Source organism: Muntiacus reevesi, chromosome 2 (genome assembly GCF_963930625.1).
Source record: "Muntiacus reevesi chromosome 2, mMunRee1.1, whole genome shotgun sequence".
NCBI classification, from domain to species: Eukaryota; Metazoa; Chordata; class Mammalia; order Artiodactyla; family Cervidae; genus Muntiacus; species Muntiacus reevesi.
The window spans coordinates 215,119,465-215,141,016 of NC_089250.1; the positions used below are offsets into that span (position 1 = coordinate 215,119,465).

The 21,552-nt window shown below is 57.9% G+C and overlaps 1 protein-coding gene and 1 non-coding gene across 3 annotated transcripts in view; both read left to right on the forward strand.

Annotated features, from left to right (window-relative positions):
- The window catches only part of VAC14 (VAC14 component of PIKFYVE complex), a 75,716-nt gene that overhangs the window by 8,076 nt on the left and 46,088 nt on the right, over positions 1-21,552 (forward strand). For both annotated transcript variants that reach the window (XM_065924967.1, XM_065924968.1), the window contains exons 5-12: positions 158-265; positions 667-776; positions 1,028-1,134; positions 2,048-2,182; positions 2,527-2,679; positions 7,508-7,571; positions 14,382-14,526; positions 14,639-14,704. In XM_065924967.1, the coding sequence (XP_065781039.1) occupies positions 158-265; positions 667-776; positions 1,028-1,134; positions 2,048-2,182; positions 2,527-2,679; positions 7,508-7,571; positions 14,382-14,526; positions 14,639-14,704 (888 nt within the window). The remainder of the gene's footprint in view (positions 1-157; positions 266-666; positions 777-1,027; positions 1,135-2,047; positions 2,183-2,526; positions 2,680-7,507; positions 7,572-14,381; positions 14,527-14,638; positions 14,705-21,552) is intronic.
- Positions 3,665-3,735, forward strand: TRNAG-GCC (transfer RNA glycine (anticodon GCC)). Its single transcript has one exon. It is a non-coding gene; the product is annotated as a tRNA-Gly (tRNA).

A 21,552-nucleotide genomic window follows, 5' to 3' on the forward strand; every position in this document is an offset into this window, starting at 1 on the left:
CCCTTGATTCCCACTTTCAGTCCATCCTCGCTTGTCCCTTGGTCTGCCTGACACAGGCTCTGTCCTCCTCCTCTGTGGCCACCTGACCCCTGAAGTCAGGCACTCAGCCAGGTCAGGCCACCCAGCCCGCAGCAGCTCATATGCCTTTGACCCCCAGGACATCGTGACGGAGAGCAACAAGTTCGACCTGGTGGGCTTCATCCCCTTGTTGCGGGAGAGGATTTACTCCAACAACCAGTACGCCCGGCAGTTCATCATCTCCTGGGTAAGATCTGGCCCTGAGGCTGTTTCTCACTGCCCATGAGCCTACTCTCTGACCCACCTGGACGCGTCCCGTGGCTGTGGAGGCGCCTCACTGTTGCCCCTCCAGGAGCCGTGATGGCACATGATCCCAAAACACATTTCCTCAGCTCTGCCCCCAGAGCCCATCACATTCGCCTCTGAAGCAGACGGGGTTCCTTCCTCGTCTCCGGAAACACCCAGATTTCTCTTTGAAGCCATCCTCTTCCGCGGGTTGCCTGCCTTTCCCGCGGGCTCGCTTCTCCTCAGGGTGTCTGAGCTGCTGTTTTCCTGCACGCTGAACAAAAGCAACGGCAGCTGGCACACCCTCCCCCGTGGGACACCCCAGGGCCATGACCTTCCCTGACGGTCTCCTTCCTGGGTCAGATCCTGGTGCTGGAGTCTGTGCCCGACATTAACCTGCTGGACTACCTGCCAGAGATCCTGGACGGGCTCTTCCAGATCCTGGGCGACAATGGCAAAGAGATCCGGAAAATGTGAGTGAGGAGGGGAGCACGGAGCTGCATACGTGCTCCACACACCCTCACAGGCGCCAGGAGAACCTGAGGTTCACTCTCCTCTTGGCGCCTGAGCTTCCCGCTTTGGGATGCCGAGAGCGCCTCCTCCCCCAGCCTCTGAAATGGTCCCTCTGACCCGGGCGCCCATGCCGAGCGGAGCAGAGACGGCACTGGGGAGGCTCCCTGGCCCGGGTGGCAGGGTTATCTCCCTCCTCCTTCACTCACTGCAGGTGTGAGGTGGTCCTTGGAGAGTTTCTAAAGGAAACAAAGAAGAACCCCTCGAGTGTTAAGTTTGCGGAGATGGCCAACATCCTGGTGATCCACTGCCAGACCACGGGTGAGCACGTGGCAGGCCTGCGGACCCCCTCCTCCTCAGAAGCCCCCCTCCCCGTCCTGGGCAGAGTCCTGCTGGGAGTGGGAGGCGGTGTGGCGGTGGGTCCTAGAGCCGTGGGGCCTTATGGGAGAGATTCTGCTTCTGTCAGCATGGAGGCCTTTTCACTTGGTCTTGGCCCTAGATGGGGGAAGATCTGGAGGCCTCCTTGCTGGCAGGCTTGGCATCAGCACCATGAATTGAAAGGCTTGGAAGCTGGGGTCATGTAACTTTGTTTCTATTGAGTATCAAACCACCGCCAAATGTAACTCCTGCCCATCTCAGTCCCTTGTTATTGACCTCAGGCTTCAGGTCAGTTGGGCGGCCCTGCCCCCTGTGCCAGGCCAGGGCCAGGGGGAATCGTGTGCCTACAGTCAGCTGGGGGTGGGCTGAGGCTGGGTGGCCCGTTGTGTCACTAGTGTCTGGCTGTCCAGCTGTCACCTGTGGCAAGCAGCGACAGTCGTTCCAAGTGCCGTCACCTGGTGGGCTAGCCCAGGTGCATTCATGTGGAGTCGGCGGATTCCAGAAGACGGGAGGCGTCAGCGAGGCCGGGGCTGAAGGCGTCCTTTCTCCCGCCGTCTCTCGGCCAGCCCCGGGCCGGGAGTGGGGAAATAAACTCCCGCTCCTAATGAGAGGGGCTGCAGAGTCCCCTCGGGGCGTGGACACCGGAGGGCGGAGCACCATGGCTGCTCTTACGGGCGGCTGCAGGACTGCCGTCCGTGTGCCCCTGGTGCCCGCGGCAGGAAAGGGCGAGAGCGTGGGAGTCCCAGGGGGCCGGGAGCCGCGCCAGCCCTCAGCCCCACTCCAGGGCTCCAGCGCCCGTGGGCGCATGGGGGGCGGGCACCGGCCGTGCTCATCCCGGGACACCATCCCCCCACAGATGACCTGATCCAGCTGACGGCCATGTGCTGGCTGCGGGAGTTCATCCAGCTGGCCGGCCGCGTCATGCTGCCCTACTCCTCAGGGATCCTGACTGCTGTCCTGCCCTGCCTGGCCTACGACGACCGCAAGAGGAGTATCCTTCACCCCAGAGAGCGGAGACAAGGGCAGCCCTGAGGGGCACAAGGTCACCCTGGGTAGGGAGGGGGCCCCAGGACCCGACACGCCTGCAGACAGCCCTGGAGCAGGAGGCAGAGCGGAGCGTGACCTGGGAGGGCCCAGGCAGCCCAGGATGCCCGGGCCTCAGCCGCGTCCTCAAGAGATCTAAGCGGCTCTTCCAGGCCCAGGCTGCCGAGTCTCTGCCCTCCTCGGGGGTGAGAAGTCCCCCAGGAAGGAAGGAGACAGGGCAGCCGCTTGGGGGAGCAGAACGGGTTCTCAGTCCTTCCTGAATGGGGCCGCTCCTTACATCGGCACACTCAGACATCAAGGAGGTAGCCAATGTCTGCAACCAGAGCCTGATGAAGCTGGTCACCCCCGAGGACGATGAGCCCGACGAGCCCAGGCTGGTGGTGCAGAAGCAGGCAGGCCCCAGCCCCAAGGACTGCGCAGCCACACAGGAGGGGGCAGCCAGCGGTGAGTGGGCTCTGTCTTCCGCCCCCAGCTCCCAGCGAGGGCCTGGGGGCCCGGAGGTTGGAGAACTTGATGTGGGGTCTCCCTCAGCCAGCCAGGTCTGTTCCTGTGTCTCAGCCCCTAACTCTGGGACAGCCAGGCAGGTGAGAACTTCTGCCTTCCTTCTGCAGGTGGGCCCAGAGAGAGGAGTCCCACCACCAGCGTCCGGCAGCTCCCGCGGCAGGGGTGGCGTTTGAGCCCGGCAGTCAGCCTCCAGAACCCGTAGCTCCGAACCCTTTCTGCCCAGAGAGCATTCATTCTTTCCTTAGTCTTGTTCTGAGCTCAGCTACAGTCGAGGTAGAGAGACGTTGAACGTGGCAGGAGGGCCGTTGAGTCTGCAGGCTCAGCTGAGTCTCGGGGGTGGACATCCAGTGACTCAGGAACCGCCTGCCTTTCCTCTGCCACTCATTATCAGGGAGGTGGGGTTCAGACCAACCCAGCTGTGGTTTATTCAGTCCTTGGGAATTCTGCTCCTCTCCTTTAACGTTAATGTCTTGTTTATCCTTCACATGAAGAAAACTGCTTTTATGCCTACTGGAGTCTAGAGTTGGACTCTCTAAATGTAGAACTCTGAGACTTTTTTCCATCTCTTGGACTCGGTCCTCACCCAGAGGTCCCCGATGAGCTCTGGGATGATGTTCTCCTTTGCAAAATCAGCCAAAGACTAAACTGATGCAGAACCTACTGAAATCTTTAAGGCTAACAGACTGAGGTCTGGAACTTGCCCCCCAGGAGCCAAAAGGGTTCCGAAAGCATTTTGTCCCATTGGCTTCTCTTGAACGTCAGCAGAACGGCAGACACATGTGTCCCGTGGGCGTCCTCAGGGGCCTGGCCTTCTAGAGTGGAGCAGCACTGATGCTGGACTGTCCCGGGTGTCAGGTTACAGCCGTGCCCACGTCCCGCGAGCCAGCGCAGCAGAACAGCTGGGGAGGAGGCGTGCTCAGCTGGAGCATTGGTGGTTCAGTGGTAGAATTCTCGCCTGCCACGCGGGAGGCCCGGGTTCGATTCCCGGCCAATGCAGCTCACTTAACCTTTTCGACAGCTTTCCTAAGCTTTCCTCAAACAGCTCTCTGCTCAGGAGAATCTTGGTCCTAAGTCAGGACACATTCAGGCAGCTTGGCTCCAGATTTTACTGCCTCATAAACAGCACTTCAGCAGACGCAGAGCTCACTTTATAGTAGTTCCCAGAAATGGCACTGGCGAATTCTGGGGCTCCACAGCCTCTCCAGACCCGCTCAGCTGGTCCCCAACCACCACTTTCCCAGCACGCCAGCACAGGGTGCCAGCAACCCAAGAGAGTCCGCATTTCCGTACGCAGTCCCCGGCTTCAACCAGTGCTGATGCCAGCGCTCTCTGCCCATCTCTTCCAACCTGGCGGAGGCAGCGACTTCCTGCCTGGCCTCTCTCGCTTGGTGCCCCCATCCCCACCCAGCCTGCGCCGTGCAGGCCACGGCACACCCCAGGCAAGCCCCCCAGTGAGGCCTGGCAGCCAGGCCCTTTGCGCGTGAGTACACGCACACTCTCAGGAGCACACTCAGACACGCACACACAAGTGCGCACACACACACTCGAGTGTGTGCACACAGACGCGCACATACTTGCGTGCTTGCACAGAGATGCGCACACATGAGTGCGCGCACAGACAGGCACACACTCGCATACACGCACGCTCAAACAGACGCACACACTCGAGTGCACCCACACTCACAGACACACACACTTAAGTGCACACAGACAGGCACACACACGAGTGTATGCACACACAGGCACACACGAGTGCACACACACTCAGACACACGGGTGCGCGCACACAGACGTGCACACATTCGAGTGCGTGCACACACAGGCACACACACAGAAACGGGTGCACGCGCAGACATGCACACACTCGAGTGCACGCACACTCAGACATATACAAAGCATGCACACTCACAGACGTGTGCACACTCAGATGTACACACGCAAGTGCGTGCACACTCAGACACGCACACACATGGGTGCACTCATGCACACACACAGGTGCGTGCACACAGACATGTGGATGTGTGCATACACAGACGCACATGCGGGTGTGTGCGCACACAGACATGCACACACATGGGTGCACTCACACGTACCCAGGTGCGTGCACCCAGACATGCAGATGTGCACACACAGACACGCACACGCAGGTGCGTGCACACAGACATGCACATGCGGGTGCGTACACAGAGATACACACATGCGGGTGCGCACATACTCAGACACGCACACATGTGGGTGCGCGCACTCACAGACACGCAGGTATGCACACTCACACCCACACACGCAGCTGCGTGCACACTCACACACACGCGGGTACACACACAGACACGCACACACACGGGTGTGCGCAGTCACAGACACATAGGTTTGTGCACACTCACAGACACCCACACATGCGGGTGCATGAATACTCACCCCCACACACGTGGGTGTGCGCGCACACAGACACGCGCACACTTGCTGTCACATGCAGGTGCTTCTCCCTTGCCCCACCCCACAGGGCTCCAGTCAGGATGGATCTTGTTTGGTTGATTGCCCCTAGCCCCTCTGCTTTTTGCCCTGGCTACCTCCCCTGACCCTTCTGCCTGAGGAGTCCACAGCACAGGGTCCTTCTCTGATTCTGAGCTCCCAGGCACTTGGCGCATCCTCCTATCCCCCCATGACGTTTCCTGACTGTCTTGGGCATCACAGTCTGCACTCTGCAGTCAGACCTGCCTGCCTGGGCGTCCTGCCTGCTGCCTTCATGCCTGTTGCCCTTGGACAAGCCCCTCGGCCTTTCTGTGCTTCAGGTTTCTTTTTCATCGACGGGAGCAACAGTGATAGTACGGAACCTATGGTGTGGCTGTGAGTGTCGGAGGAGGTTTTTTTGCCTGTAGAGCTCTTAGCACATGGTGTGGGTCACACACTCCCAATAACAGGCACTTCAGTGTCAAGTTGTTTCAATGTCTGTTTATAATGAGACCCACCACTTAGCAAGAGTGTCAGGGGCAGGACTTTGGCTCCCTTGCCTTTTAGTATTAGCTTTGCCCAGGTGGTAATGGGCCTCTGATGGGTCCTAGATGAGGGATCGTAGTCGTTTAGGGATGGAAGTTCAAGCAGTGAATGAGGAGCACAGCTATAAATACAATTTCCAGTGGAGGACTGGTGACCTCCGTGGGTGAGCATGAAATGGAATCCACCTATTTGCAAAGCTTTGTTGGGATTGGGTGTTATCAGCACTCCAGATCTGAGTGACTCAGACCCAGGACCTGCCAGCAGAGGGCTCAGGGTTGGATCCTTAGATGAGTGATCACAGGACACTGGACGTGGTCACAGAGGACTGGGGCACCCGGCCAGGCTTCATGGAGGGCATTTGAACTGAATCTCTTCTTTCTCGTTCCCGTCCACTCTCCTGTACCACCCTCATTTTTCACTCTGGTTACAAGAGAAATGCACATTCCCTGGAGAGATTTTGGAACAACCAGACACTCCTACTGGGAGAAGGTGAAGAGTTAACACCTTAAATACATTGTTTGGTAGATATCAATACATTTGGCAGCATGTTCCAGAACATTTAAGAATTTATCCTCAGGAAACAGAGACATGGGTCAGGTTTTCCGTCTTAACCCCTGAACACGCATTGGCTCCATTATTCTCACAAGACTCCAGGGAGGCCCTGGCATCACACAGGTAAGGCAGTGGGGTGAAGGCAGGTGACCTACCCAGAAGTCACACAGTGAGGAAGTAGAGGAGTCAGACTGAGACCGGGCCCAGGAGCTCCTGAGTCTGGAGATTGAAACAAAAGGGCAACTGAAGATGCCTAACTTGACTGGGAACCCCAGAATCACAAAATAGAACAGTCTCATTTTTACTCATCGATTTGGCAAACACTTAAAGATAACTAGTGTCCCAAGGCTTCCAAGGTGGAGGGTGGGCTGAACAACTGCTGGCAGGTATGGGGACCCTTCCTAAAGGTCAGCCTGGCAAGGTCTGTTCAAGCTGCCCAGGTCTGGCCCTCTTGCTCAGCAGCCCCCTCTAACGGGGTCCTGGGGAAGTGCCCACACTTGTGCAAAAGGAAACAGAGGTGAGGTCTCAGAGTGAAAATAGGAAACAGTGGAAATTCATCTGAAGCCAGTTTTTAACATTGTATCCTTTCACCTATAAACACAGTGTGTTCCCAGCAGGCGGGAGGGAGGGAGGCCCCAAGTGGCAGGGAGCTCCCACCACTGTTCCTGGTGGGCCCACCCAGGTTGCCCCAGGTGTCCGCCTCACCTTCCCCCAGGCCTGTTCAGTTAACTGGACTCTTTCCTGAAGCAGCTGCACCATTTCCCATTTCTACCAGCAGTGTATAAGTGTTCCAGTTTCTCTGCCTCCTCACCATCACTTGCTATCAATATCTGTCTTTTTTTAATGGGTGTGAAATGGCATCTCCAGTTTTGATTTATGTCTCCCTGATGGCTTGTGATGTTGAGTGTTTAAGAAGTCACTTTTAACATCTGTTGCCCTTGAACCAGCAGCCCCTTCTGAGATTTCCCAGATGTGTTCAGCACTGATACCCCTGCTTGTGAGACCACTGTGCCTAAGAACCTACAAGCAGCATACCATCCAGAAGTTTCAGGGACCACTAGGCATGGGGTCTTCAGGGCTCCAAAGCCACTTTCCTCTCCAAGAGCCAGAATCAAGGTGTGGGAGACTGGAGGGTCTGTGTGTCCTCGTGAACAGGGGCCTTGTTCTTCTAAAGGCCCCAGTGACCTTTATCGTGATGCCTCATTCCTCTTTCTCTCCCCAGGAGGGCCTGATGGTTCCTGCGACTCTAGCTTCAGTAGCGGCATCAGTGTCTTCACTCCAGCCAGGTAAGTGGTTTGTTATGGCCAGAGCTGTTTGTGCAGAGCTAGCAACGTACATCTTTTCTGGGCACGGGAGGTCGCAGCAAACCCTGAGGCAGATTTTGCTTAGGATCAGCACTTGTAGAACACAAACTGTCTGATGAGGGAGTCCAGAGGACACTGAACAGCCCACCCCACCTGGTTCTGGGGGACACATAGCCTCTTGGGAAGGTCTAGAGGCTGTGAGAGATCAGTAAATACAAGGTATAAGAGTGTAGCTCTAGGTGACTCAAGGTAAAGAATCCGCCTGCCAGTGCAAGAGACCCAGCTTCAAGCCCTGGGTCAGGAAGATCCCCTGGGGAAGGAAATGGCAACCCACTCCAGTACTCTTGCCTAGGAAAGCCCATGGACAGAGGAGCCTGGTGGGATAGAGTCCACGGGGTCACAAAGAGTCAGACAGGACTTAAGAGACTAGACAACAATAATAGTGTAGGTAACGCATGGTGACCACAGAGGTACCTTGTGGACGCCTTTGCCCAGCCCCGTTTGCTTTTACAGGATAATGTGAGGCCGATGCAGCTCTCTGGGGAAGGCCATTCAAGGAGCTCAGAGCACATGCAGTGATTGACTGAGCCGGAGCGTGCTCACGTAGGGGTGTGGGAGCTGTCCTCCGAGGCTGGCTGCAATGGCGCCGCCTTCCACGTGAGGGCAGTGCAGGCCAGGCAGGGAGATGGCCGCCCCGGGAGGGACTGTCCGAGCTCTGCAGGCGGATGACGGTCCCGGGAGGGACTGTCCACGCTCTGCAGGCAGATGACGGTCCCAGGAGAGACTGTCCACGCTCTGCAGGTGGATGACAGTCCCAGGAGGGACTGTCCACGCTCTGCAGGCGGATGACGGTCCGGGCAGGGACTGCCTGAGCCCCTGGACTGGCCCCCGGCCCCGCTTTGTCGGGCACGGCTGGCTGTGAGGCTGAAGTGGATGCAGCTCCTTCTGTATGGGATTCTTCCCTCTGAATCCAAGCCTGAGCGCGGGACCTGAGGGCACAGGTCACTCACAAGAGAAAACATGTACTTATCCCCAGGAGACTCTTCTCCGCAGACCCTGAGGAGGCTCTTCTCTCCGTTCACATTGTTTTCTCACTGACTCCTCTCTCAGGACCTTGGGGGTGTTTTCAGAGTACTGACCGTAAATATGGACTCTTCCTAGGATCTCTCCCACATTGTTGGAGCAAGCCATTGAACACCATTCATTTGTTTTTAGTTTGTTGTCACACATCCAGAGCCTGTGTTCAACCCTGCAGTTTCCAAGAAAAAGATGTGGTCCCTGAGCTTGAGGTTTTCCAGTGTGGGGTCAGAGACGTAAGCAGGAAGTTATGGGAAAGAGTGGTGATGGTTGTGCAGGGGCTCAGAGGGCGTTAGGGCCAGTGCTGGTGCCCTGCTGAGGCTCGCTGGAGCACCGGCTGCCCAGCTCGAGCTGTCGGGGAGGCCTTCCTGGGCCTGGCTAGTGCCCCAGTGGAGCAGCGGCTGCCCACCTCGAGTGCTCGGGGAGGCCTTCCTAAGCCCGGCTGTGCCCAGCACTCTGGGTCACGTTGTCGGGTTCTGCTGATGGTTACATTTCAACCCCACAAACTCAGTAGCAGTGCTGTCTCCACATCAGGGCTGAGGAGGGACAGGAGGTCGGGGCTGCGGTAGAGACTGGATTTAGCAGGGTCTGAGGTGGGTGCAGACCAGTCAGGGGCTCACTGCCACGTCCCGGTTAGACGGGACGAAGGCTCAAACTGAAGAGGTGACAGAATGTGGAGAAAGTTGATAGACTGGAGCTGTTTTGAAGGTAGAATCGACAGAATTGGCCAATGAATGGGATGGAGTGAGGGGGGGAAACGAGGGGAGGGAGACTTCTAGATGCAGGGTTGAGCCGGATCAGAGCATCCTGGTTTCATTTCCCAAGCTGAGCAGGAGGAGGAACAGGGATGTGAGTGGGCCCATTGAGAGTAGAGCTCAGGGCGGCTCTGGGCATCCCGCCGGAGCGGGTATGGAGGCTGGTGTGGATGTGGGATGCTGGAACTCAGGGGAGAGGTCTCAGTGGAGATGCAGGCAGACTGGCCCGCCCTGCCGAGGAGCCGCTCTGGAAATCGGAGGGCTCTGGCAGGGAGGGCCATGTGGTCTCGAAGCCCCTCCGGCAGTGTGAGAGAGGACAGGTGTGGGCGCGGGGCAAAGCTAGCAGCAGGAAGGCCTGGTGAGCCTCATCACTAATCTAGGCCGCTGGGAGGGGGCAGTCCAGGGCGGTCTAGGAGGACCGGAGATCAGCCGTGACTGACGGCCTTGTGCGGGGGACACAGCTCCCCCCGTCACTGGGGAGACAGTGGTTCCTCCGCCCAGAGGAGACCCTGATTCCTGCGCTGTGGCCGGGAACCCCTGACTGGGACCAAGCCTTGCTTTATACCCGTCATTCAGCAGCGAATGCTGAACCAGGCTTTGAAATTGAAAAGCCAACGGAGAGCACATTATCTGGCGCTCTGTTTCCCTCAGACGGAGGCTTCCTCATGGCAGCTGCCAACCTGAGTCACCGGCTGTACCAGAGAGGGGGCGACCCCAGAGCCGGGAGACCTGAGCCCAGCCCTCCCGCTAGAGGCGGCAGCGGAGGACGGAGGCTGGGGTGCCTGCTCTGCCGGTTGGTGCTGCCTGAAGCGGGCTGAGCTCGGGCACGCTGGCCTCTCGCAGGGTCCCCGCGAAGCGTAACTCGGGCTGCGGGTTTCCGACGCACAGTCACCCCGGGCATTGCCTGCACAGGCGGGCCGCTCCCACCCCGTCCAGGCCCGCCGAGGGCAGCGGGACCCCTCCCCGCCTGGCAGACAGCCAGCAAGGTGACAGTCTGCTGAAAGCTCTGGGTTCTGGCCTTGTGCACGAGACCTGGTACGGCTTTAGAGGACCATTGTCATCAGGGGCATTCAGTACAGGCCTCCAGTACAGTATACTGTACTCTTCAGTGCAGTATAGCTGGCTGCAGCAGGCAAGCAGAAAGATCTAGAAATCAGTGCTTCCCAACTTTTAGCACCTGCTGATTGAAAGATGTGCTAAAGATCTTTTGTTAAAAAAAAAAAAAAAAACAGCTCTGAATTCAGAAACAGTACCTTTTTTAGACTTACCTTTGTTCTAATTTGATTAGAGCTGTAACATAGGAGTGCCATAAAGGGTTAGATGTTACAGAAATAAAGTGCTGCTTCCCACGGAGAAGTGCTGGGCTTTATCAGGATATATTAGTAACATCAGAACCCTTATGCCTGAAGTCAGTATTTTAACAGCCACAGAACCACCACGCATTTGGAAGTCATAATACATGTACACATATGACCTTCATTATGAGATGCTTTCTGAGAAAGTGCGTAGTGAGAACAGGGTTTTGCAGACAGCATGAAATAACTCACAAGCACCTAGGAGTAACTAGACTCTCTGGAACCAGCACAGAAATGTGTTCTAAGCTGTGACTGAGCTCCGTTCCGTTCTCCGGGTGGGGTGAGCCAGGGTGGAGGCTGTACACCTCTGGCTCCAGACCAGCAGCTCAGGAGCTGAGCACCGGGCGCAGCGTGCTGGAGCTAGGAAGAGCCCAGGTTCCAGAGCCCCGGCTTCGCATGGAGCTCACGCCGAGCCCAAACAGTGCAGCCGGTACCCCGGCAGGGTAGCTGAGAGCTGCCCCTCGGAGGCAGGATCGCCCGCTCTCCCCGTCCGTGGCTCCCTGGGCCATTCGGCCTCCTGGGCCCTTCACCTCCAGCCAGCCAAGGACATGGGAGCCAGGGAGAGCGTCCCCAGCTGAGGGGGGATGCACCAGGCCTCCCAGCCTCGGGCAAGTCCTGTAGTGTCCCATCGCGCACCAAAGGGACCCAGGGGCCTGTTGACTGGCTGAGGCTGACGCCCACCTCACCGTCAGTCTGGGGTGCCCCGTGTCTGAGGAGGGCCGCTGTGGGCACACAGGGTGCCGCCCGCTCTCCGGCCGGCCGCGCAGCACCCTTCCTTCCTTGTCTGGCCCCAGGGCAGCGCCCCGAGGGAGGCGCAGTCATAAGCCGGCCCTCGGTGTCTGTGCTCTGTAGACATATTTCGCTGGCCCGCAGCACCTCGGGATTGTCGTCAGTCAAGGAGCCCGGCTGCCCGAGGGGCTGTCTAGCCTGGCTTCCTGGGGCCACTGGGATTTGGCCCACCGTCCCCCCCCCCCCCCCCCGCCGAGATGAGCAGCAGCTTCCTCGGTGTCCCCCTCCCTGGGAAACAGTGCTGCCGGGGTACTTGAGTGCAGCGCGTCAGGAGGCAGAGCCATGCAGTGGGCAGGGCCACCCTGGGCTCAGACGCCAAGAAAGCACCGGGTCCACGCTTGGCAGCCGCGTGGTGTGCACGGGTCAGCTAGCGCCTCCCTGCTCTGCCTGCCTCATCTGCAGACTGGGAGTGACACGGCTCAGCGTGGAGCCCAGCACAGTGCTTGCCCAGAACCTATGCGCATGTCGTCTCGCACACACCGCTGTCGTCACTGCTCACTGTCAGAGCTCGACCCCCAAGCGTCATGCACTCCCCAGGGCCCGGGCTGCAGGTGGAGTGGAGCTGAGCTCACACTGCCTCCCGGCCCCCAGCAGCTTGAGGCATAGCTGGGCTGGGTCCCAGGGACCTGCCAGGCCTCCCCCCAGGGCTGTTTCAGCCAGGAAGCAGAGGACCTGCCGGGCGGAGGGGCCCTCGTGCACTTCCTGCTGTGCAGAGGGCCTCTCTGGAGCCCTCGGCTCACAGGGCCAGGAAGGGGCTTCCGATCATTCCCCAGTGCTTTCCGAGCTCATTTCACTAAGACCTCGGGCTCCAGGAAGGTGTCTGGAGTGTCTCCAGCTGTGGGATCCTGCCCACCCAAGGAGAGCTTACAGAGCACGCCTGAAGGAGCCCAGGAGGAGGCTGGTGCGATGGACCACAGCAGGACCTGGAGGTCAGACAGGGAGAGGGACGTCAGGAAATTGTCAGAGGAGAAGAGGGAATGCACAGGCAGCCCTGGATGGTGCCGCAGAACCATGCCATCCACACAGGCGCCTCTGCCCCTCGTGACCGCTGCGCACGCCGTGGCCTGTCTGAGCCGAGGGCGCTGAAGGCAGGAGACACGCGGGTTTAAAAGACTCAGGACACTGAAGAGAGTGTGCACAGTCTGTTACTAATCTCTGCGTCGACTTTTATGTTGATCACATGTTGAAATGACATTTGGGGCGTATTGCATGAGTGCATGCTCAGTTGTGTCCAACTCTTGCCCTCCAGGCTCCTCTGTCCATGGAATTTCCCAGGCAGGAATACTGGAGTGGGTTGCCATTTACTTCTCCAGGGGATCTTCCCGACCCAGGGATCAAACCTGTGTCTCCTGCACCTACTGCATTGGCAGGCGGATTCTTTACCACTGTACCACTTGGGAAGCCCTTGGGGTATATTGGGTTACTTAAAATATATTGTTAAATTTAATTTCACCTGTTTCTGTATACTTTTTAATGTAAAACCAAAAAGCATAATATTCCATGTGTGACTTGCATTGTATTTCTAGTAGATAGTGAGAAAGAGAGAGAGGTGAAGAGCAGCGGGTTCCTGGGTGGCTGAGACTGTCTGGGAGCCCGCCTTTGCCATCCTGGACTTGTCTGTCTGTGAGTGAGTTTCTCCATCTGTCCAGGCTGCTGAAGAACTCAGATGCTTGGCTATCCTCGGAAGACCCCAGCACTTGCAGCCACATGGCTCTTGGGGAGCCTCAGCAGCAGCCCCACCCCAAGGCTCAGTCTGCTGGGCCACATCCCTCACACGTACAGCTCCCCGACCCCCAGAGGCTAGAAGTGCCTGCTCATGCCCCCAAAACGAGCTCCATGGGGAATCATCAGACCATGTTAAATAGCACTTCCATTTAGCACTTAACAGAGCTCAGAACCCTGCCCTTTAGGAGTTCACATCAAACAAGCTTCAGAGAGGCTGCAGGCGAATTGGGAAAGCATAGGCATTGAGTTCCTGACGCAAATGAATAATTGAGCAGTCTGGAAATACCACGGAAGACCGTTTTGTCCAGGCAGGCAAAGGCGTCCTGCGTCAGATGGGAAGGGAGCCCCTCCCAACACCTTAAGGGCCCCTGTCCTTAACGGCCCCCATCCCGGAGAATACCAGCCTCTGTCTGGGGACCCCACTTTGAGCATAGGGCTAAGGGTCTGTTCCAGCGGCACCCAGCCTTCCCGGGGCTGCTTGGCAGGACTTTTCTCTGCCTGGAGACCAGCAAGGCTTCAGGCCAGGGGAGCAGGGAGCCTGCACCCCGCCCTAGAGCACAGGCATTCTGAGCAAGCTCCGATCTACAGGCTGAGCCTGTCACCTCCTTCCTGTCTCAGATGAGAACGTTAACAACTTCAGAGACGGCTCTGAAGGCCCCTCACCCAGGCCGGCTGCTGTACCGAGGGCCCTGCATGTGACCGGTTGAAGTGCCATGGGTCCTTGTTGGAGAAGTGGGCTTCGGGTGCCTGGGGCAGGGCCTGTGTTACTTAGGGGCGTCCCTGGGTCCTTTCCTTGGACAGGGAGGTTTTGTTTCATTGACAGGCTCTGGACGTAATGCGCTGAGGGTGCTGAACTGCCTTTCAGCTACGAGGTCCACTGGTCCCGAGCTTGTTAACGTCCGCCCTTCTGCACCTTCTCTGGTACAGCCCGCTGCTAGAAAGGGGGCTGTGGGTAGCTGCCCAGCAGACTGGCCCTCCTGCCACAGCGTGGGTGTCCGCGCTCCCACCTGGCAGAGCAGTACCCTGGCGCCCCGGGTGGGGGTGCGGGGCCTGTGAGCCTCAGACCAGCTCCCTCCTGGTCTCGCCTGCAGCGCAGAGAGGGCCCCAGTCACCCTCCACCTGGACGGGATCGTGCAGGTGCTGAACTGCCACCTCAGCGACACGGCCATCGGCATGATGACCAGGATTGCTGTCCTCAAGTGGCTCTACCACCTGTACATCAAGACCCCCCGCAAGGTGAGCTCCCGGGCTGGAGCGGCGCTCCTGGGTGGTCTGCAGGGCCTGCCGCACCTGGCAGGGTGCTGGGGTGGGAGGCCCTTGCCGCGGCTCACACGGCCCCTCCCCACAGATGTCACGGCACACAGACAGCCTGTTCCCCGTGCTCCTGCAGACGCTGTCGGACGAGTCTGACGAGGTAGGTCCCCATCCTCCTCCGGGCTCTGGCTGCCATCCTCCCCTGCTGAGGGCACGGTGTAGCTCAGAGGGACTTACTTTGCTGTGTTCTCTTAAGCCAGCACCCCTAAACTCCCCCCGTTGCTCCTGTTTGGTGAGGAGCAGCCGTCAGGGAGAAAGCTTTGTCTCCTGCCCTCTGGAGATAAAGGCTCTTGCTCTGCGGGCCCTTCTGACAAGCGCCGGGTCTGGCCGTGGCGAGGAAGCCAGTCGGGCAGGGAGCCCCTGGTCCCTGGGAGGCCGTGGGGAGTGTCGGCAGGAAGGTGTCTCAGTTTCCTTTCTCCATCCACTGGGGCAGTGACAGCACAGAAGGGTGTGAGAAATGTCTCCAGAAACGCCGAGTGCTGTGCCGGGCACCAGCTGAACCCTCGGAGCACCAGTTGTGATCCCTTTCAGCTGGACTCCTTTCTGTCCTCCAGTTTGAACTTGGACCCTGAGTCTTCGCTTTTGTTGGGGGTCACCACAAGCTAAAGGGAGAGGCTGGCCCCCTCCCAGGCAGCGGGAGTGACCCTGAGTTGGGTGGGCAAGGGCTGTGCCCTCAGCCTCCCCACACCATGCCAGCAGCATCCTGCTCAGGGGCCTTCTTGGTCGGACGCCCCGCCTCCCGGCCGAGGAGCAGGACTTGCAGCCGGGCATTGCCTTCTCCTGGGGGGCATCCCTGCCCTCCACCCATGCCCACTCCAGGCTTCGTGCTGGATGTTGGCGGCCCTGGCCCTGACCCACCCCTCTCCTGCCCTCCTCTGGGCCCCATGAGGCAGCAGGCGCTCGCATCTGCAGACCTCCCAGCGCCGAGCAGGAGGGGACAGGGGCTGGGGAAAAGGGAGTGGGACCTGGCCCGTATCTTCCCATGCAGGAGGTGTCTCAGTCTCTCCTGGACTGGCCCCTGGCTTGTGTGGGGTCCCGGGCAGCCGGCCTGCAGCCTGACTTTGCTTCCCTGACCCTGAGCCACAGAGAGATTCAGACAGGCAAGTGTCAACCTCCAGGTCCTCTCAGATCCTCCACGTTTTCTTAAACTCAAAGCAGATGGTCTGGGCCTCTGCTCAGTACCCCTCCTGCCTGTCCACCATGCACCCGTGTGTGCACGCGCGCACACACACACACACTGCCTCCCCCACACACACACAGACACCCCGCCTCCCCCCACCCCCGCCGCTGCAGTGCGAGGCCCAGGTGGACATGGCCCGGTTCTGCGTGAGTTAGGACTGACTCGCTGCACACTCACAGCCCTCATTTCAGTACAGAAAGGGAGAGAAGAACTTCACTGATTGGTTCCTTCCCCAGGACTACAGTGGAAGCAGCTGAGTTTTCAGTCCTTTAAATTGAGTTGTTTAATCCCATCCAGCCTTCTTCACCCACAGTTGGTTTTTGTGTGCGTGTGCAATTAAAGGGAGCCAGAGGAGATGCAGTCCATTAAACAGCTCTGTTCAGGTTGCGGCTGTGGAAACTCGATTTGCTGAGATGCCAAATGTTTTCGGGTTTTGGGGCGCATCTTGTGGGCCTCCAGTGGGGAGAGGCTGCAGCTGCTCTTGGGGACAGTTGCCGGGGGTGGGGTGGGCAGGCAGCGCTGCTGTTAGCAGCAGTTCAGAGTCCCCGCTATCCCATCTCTCTCCTGGGGAGGGATTTGGGAACCCAGTATCACTGCTTAGTCGTGATCCTGCCACGTCCTGGTTCTTCCCCAGAATCCTGTCCCTGGTGAATCCAGTGACCTTGAGGGTGTCCTGTGTACTTGGCAGTGGAAATGCAACCATGAATGAGACAAAGTCCCTCTTCTCCTGGAGCAAGCTTCCGTTCCAGGGTGTCCAGAAAGTGCCCTCTGGGAGGTTTCCCCAGTTATTTTCAGGCACACCCCTGATCTCAGATTGGAGCTCCAGGGGTACAAGACCCTGAAAGCCCATTTAGTCAGATCGGCCCACAGCCAGACCGGGCTGGGGGGAGGCCCCTCGCTAATAGAATGTAACCACGGCCTGCCCCACGCAGGGCTGTACACTCAGCCTAGGTGGCTCAACACCCGGGTTAGCCTGTTAATAACCGCCAGCTTGTCTGAAGTCACCCCAGTGTCAGGGAATGTGCTTAGACACCTTCCCTGTAGTATCCGGAGAACCCTCGACAGTTCTTCTGCAGGAGAATGCTGTTATTATTTCCATTTGGCAATTCAGAAAGTAAGGCTGGGGAGGTGAAGTAGTTGGCACACACCTAGGGAGTGTCTGAAGTCATCCCAGTGTCAGGGAATGTACCTTGCCTGTAGTATCCAGAGAACCCTCGACAGTTCTTCTGCAGGAGAATGCTGCTGTTATTTCCATTTGGCAATTCAGAAAATAAGGCTGGGGAGGTGAAGTAGTTGGCACACACCTAGGGAGTGATGGGGCCAAAGCCAAGTCTGCCTGTCCCCGGAGCGTGCAGTCGCTGCGCCTCTATGCCTATGTTTCACCTGTGTGGCCCCCAAGCTTGTGCTTGGTCATCGTGTCATCCCCCCATCATCTGGCCTTTTTCTCTCGTGCTACAATTTCTTGAGAAGACTGTGCAGTCTGGTGTGGAGAGGGCTGGGGGACTTTGGAAAAGCTCTCCCTCAGCGCCCTGATCCGTTGTCCACTTTTCCGATTGATTTACAGGAGCTCTGTTTATCCAGGACATCCAATCTATGGTCTGTGTCGCAGATGTTTTCCTCTCCTAGTGTGATGGTGATAAACCCGCATACCCGTCACCCTGGGGGAGAGGCACTGGCCCTGGGGGACAGAGTGTGCCAGGTGTTCATGATGCAAGAGCTGGCCGCAGGGAGAGGCCGAGCCTCAGAGCCCCAGCTCCGCCGCCACCACGTTCCCCAGCCCCCGGCATGTGGCCTCCCCGGGGTGTCTCACGTGCCCTTGTTTCTCTGCCCACCTCCCCCTGCCCCCTTCCAGGGACAGCTCGGTAGTCCACACCTCTCCGGGATCCTCGGTTGTCTTTGCTTGTCCTAATTCAGGATAAGTGGCTGCTCCCTCAGTACCGCCTGCTCCTCGCAGCCTTGATCTGAAAATCCTTTTGTCAGAAACAATTTTGCAGGTGTCAAATTAATATTCTTGGCACTGGAGTAGAAATGCTCCCATCAGCTAGCGATCCAATGACTTGTTTTTAGGTGAAAATGCGACCCTGATCCCACAGTCTGGAACGTGGGGCACATGTGCAGAGCTTCCTGCAGGACCCGCGGGCTGCAGGGCCGCTCTTTTCCTGCCCGAAGGTGCCAGTGTCAGCCACCTCCCAAGCCCACAGCTGCCCGGGCAGGCTCTGCCCGTGAGCCCCCGAACGACGGACGGGTCCTGTCCATGTTCCCCGTGGTTCCCATCCCCACCCCAGCCTCAAACACAGCTGCCTCCCCACCTGCATTTCAGATTCGCTACAGGTCACGGCAAGTACGTGTCATCACACACGTGCCCGGAGTGAGCCCTGGCGTCAGCTGTGGGCTTCAGAGGTGATGTGTCTCAGTGCAGGTACACTGACCGTAACAGACGCATCGCCGAGGTGAGGAAGACCGGTGAGGGGAGGCTGTGTGTGTGCAGATCCAGGAGGTGCGTGCGAAACCTCTGTTACATTCTGCTCAGTATCGCTACAAACCTAAAACTGCTCTAAAAGTTGAAAATCTATTTTAAACAAAAATATGTGGGATTGAAAAAAAAAGTCTTAAGTTTCAGAAGAGGTCTGGAAGAAAGGTCGGGTGCCCCTCCTCCCCAGGGACCTGGGCTACTCTGACCTGCACGGAGGGCGGGGTGTCTCCACCTGCCCTGCCGACTGCTGTTTCAGGAGGCCAAGGAAGGCTCCCTGTCTGCGCTTGGCCCTTCCTCACAACCTGTCCATCACCCTCAGATTCTTTAGGGGCAAATCGTGCCCCCAGGAGGGAAGGCCTGCTGCTAGAAATGGGCCGTCCCTCCGTGTCCACCCCAGAAACGAGGGCTCCCCCTTGTTGCCTTCATCGGAGAGCAGCTTAGAGAGGCAGGGGTGGCCTGTCTGACACCCCCACGCTGGCTTCCTTTGGAAACCATGGGGGGTGCTGTGTGCTGAACCCTGTCTGGGAGAAGGAGAGGCAGAAACCAGTTTATGGAGTCATGGAGCTGGTCAGAGTGCATCGCACCCTTTGTCTTCAGGAATCTGCCTGGTGGTCCAGGAGTAGTTTCATTATCCCCTGTGTGACATGAGAGGAAGCTCAGGCATGAAGGAGATAACTTGCCAGGAGCCAGCTTTGGAAGCTGGGTCTGTCAGATTCCAGATCATCTAAACCCCACACGAAGTCTGCCCTCACTCACCTCAGTGAGAGTGCCGCTGGGAGGGGTACTGCTCTATCCAGGCTGGATGCACTTGGCTCTGACCTGCCCCCCGGGCTGCCCCAGGTCTGCTGAACCCCCTGGGCCCCACCCCAAAGCAGTGAGCCATGGCGGGACGGCCGAGATGGTGTGGCAGCCACCCGGTGGAGAGCAGGAGGACAGCCTCTGCCCCATGCTGCCCCCACTCCATGGTAAGGCTGCTCTCCTCCCCACAACGTGCTCAGGCTCAGTTCAGTTCAGTCACTCAGTCGTGTCCGACTCTTTGTGACCCCATGGACTGCAGCATGCCAGGCCTCCCTGTCCATCAACAACTCCGGGAGCTTACTCAAACTCATGTCCATCGAGTTGGTGATGTCATCCAACCATCTCATCCTCTGTCATCCCCTTCTCCTCCTGCCCTCAATCCCTCCCAGCATCAGTCTTTTCAAATGAGTCAGTTCTTCACATCAGGTGGCCAGAGTATTGGAGTTTAAGCCTCAACATCAGTCCTTCCAATAAACACCCAGGACTGATCTCCTTTAGGATGGACTTGTTGGATCTCCTTGCAGTCCAAGGGACTCTCAAGAGTCTTCTCCAACACCACAGTTCAAAAGCATCAATTCTTCAGTGCTTGGCTTTCTTTATAGTCCAACTCTCACATCCGTACATGACTACTGGAAAAACCATAGCCTTGACTAGACGGACCTTTGTTGGCAACATAATGTCTCTGCTTTTTAATATGTTTTCTAGGTTGGTCATAGCTTTTCTTCCAAGGAGCAAGCGTCTTTTACTTTCATGGCTGCAATCACTATCTGCAGTGATTTTGGAACCCAGAAAACTAAAGTCAGCCACTGTTTCCACTGTTTCCCCATCTACTTCCCATGAAGTGATGGGACCTGATGCCATGATCTTAGTTTTCTGAATGTTGAGTTTTAAGCCAACTTTTTCACTCTCCTATTTCACTTTTATCAAGAGGCTCTTTAGTTCCTCTTTGCTGTTTGCTGTAAGGGTGGTGTTATCTGCACATCTGAGGTTATTGATATTTCTCCCTGCAATCTTGATTCCAGCTTATGCTTCATTCAGCCTGGCATTTCTCATAATGTATTCTGCATATAAGTTAAATAAGCAGGGTGACAGTATATAACCTTGACGTACTCCTTTCCCAATTTGGAACCAGTTCCATGTCACCTCCGTTTTCCTCCCTAAAAAGGAAGGAAGTTTGGGCTGGATTGTGTTAAGTCCCTTCTAGCCCTAACTCTGTGTGGTCCTGACTCCACTGCCTGGAATACTAATGCGGCCTGCTCAAAAGTGGACAGTCTTCTGTAAGAATGGGGCTTGTTTTTCCTTCTCATATCCTTGCCTCAGTTGTTATTTCACTCCAATTTTCATTCCATCCACTCTCCAAAACAAACAAAAACAACCCCGCCACCCCGCGCGTCAGTTCTGAGTGTTTCTGTACGGTCAGATCACACGGTCAGGTCGGGCGCCAGGCTGAAGCACTGAGGGGCGAGACAGCAGCCAGGAGCTCGGTTCCGCCTGCGGAGGGCCCACCCCACATGGAGAGGCGAGGCGGGCCACCACTCGATGGCCCAGGTGAGGACATGTGGGCCCTCCCGCTGCAGGCCTCACGGCTGGTCCTCTTTGCTCTCCCGGGCGGACCCCGTGGCCTCCTGCTGGGCTTGGGAAAGAAAATGAGGGGCGGGGACAGATGAGCTGTGGCCAGCAAGGCGCGACCAGGCCTGCAGCCACACACCCCGGGGACGGGACTCCCAGCCCCCATGGCACAGCAGAGGCCCCAGCCGTGGGCACCAGGGAGCCCTTGGCAGCGGAGTGCTGCCGTGCACAGGCGGGGCCCTGCGGTCTCAGGCCCAGCATCACACCGGGGGCGCCTCCTTGGGGTGAGGCCGCCACCCCATGCTCTAGGAAGACAGGTTTGTGCTGGGAGGGTTTGCAGTCTTATCTCTGTCTGAATTCCCTCCACTGATGGGAAGGTGAGGACCCGGGGCTGCACCGTAGCTGGAGCACGGGGCAGAAGGCTGCCCAGAGGGGCGGCTTGTTTCCCAAAGCAGGAAAAGGCGGGCCCAGAGGCGGCTTCACGAAGGGGAGGAGGGGGGAACCACCTTCCCCTAGACAGGGCTGGGGCTCCCGGAAGGGGCCAGCCACTTGCCCCAGCACGTCTCTCCTTGAGCTCGAAAACTGATCAGCCATCTCACCTAGAAAGGCCGACGTCCACCCACCTCACAGAGTCCCCCAAGGCAGCCACGCACACCAGGGCCGCCGTCAGAGCCACCGGAGCTCTTAACCACCCGGCTGCCTGGGCTGCAGCCTGGGTCTGTGCGAGCTGCTCTCTCCTGTGGGGCCTTGTGGCCTGGGTTCCCCACAGGCCCCTAGCGACCGATGCTCATGTCTGACTGAGAACCTCGGTGTGGACCCACCCCAGTTCCTGTTGGGAGCTTGGGGCCAGGCCCCATCTGTCAGTTCCAGCACCCTCTCTCCCTGCCGTCGCCGAGGTGGTCAGGCCAGGGCCCTTGTTTTCACACGT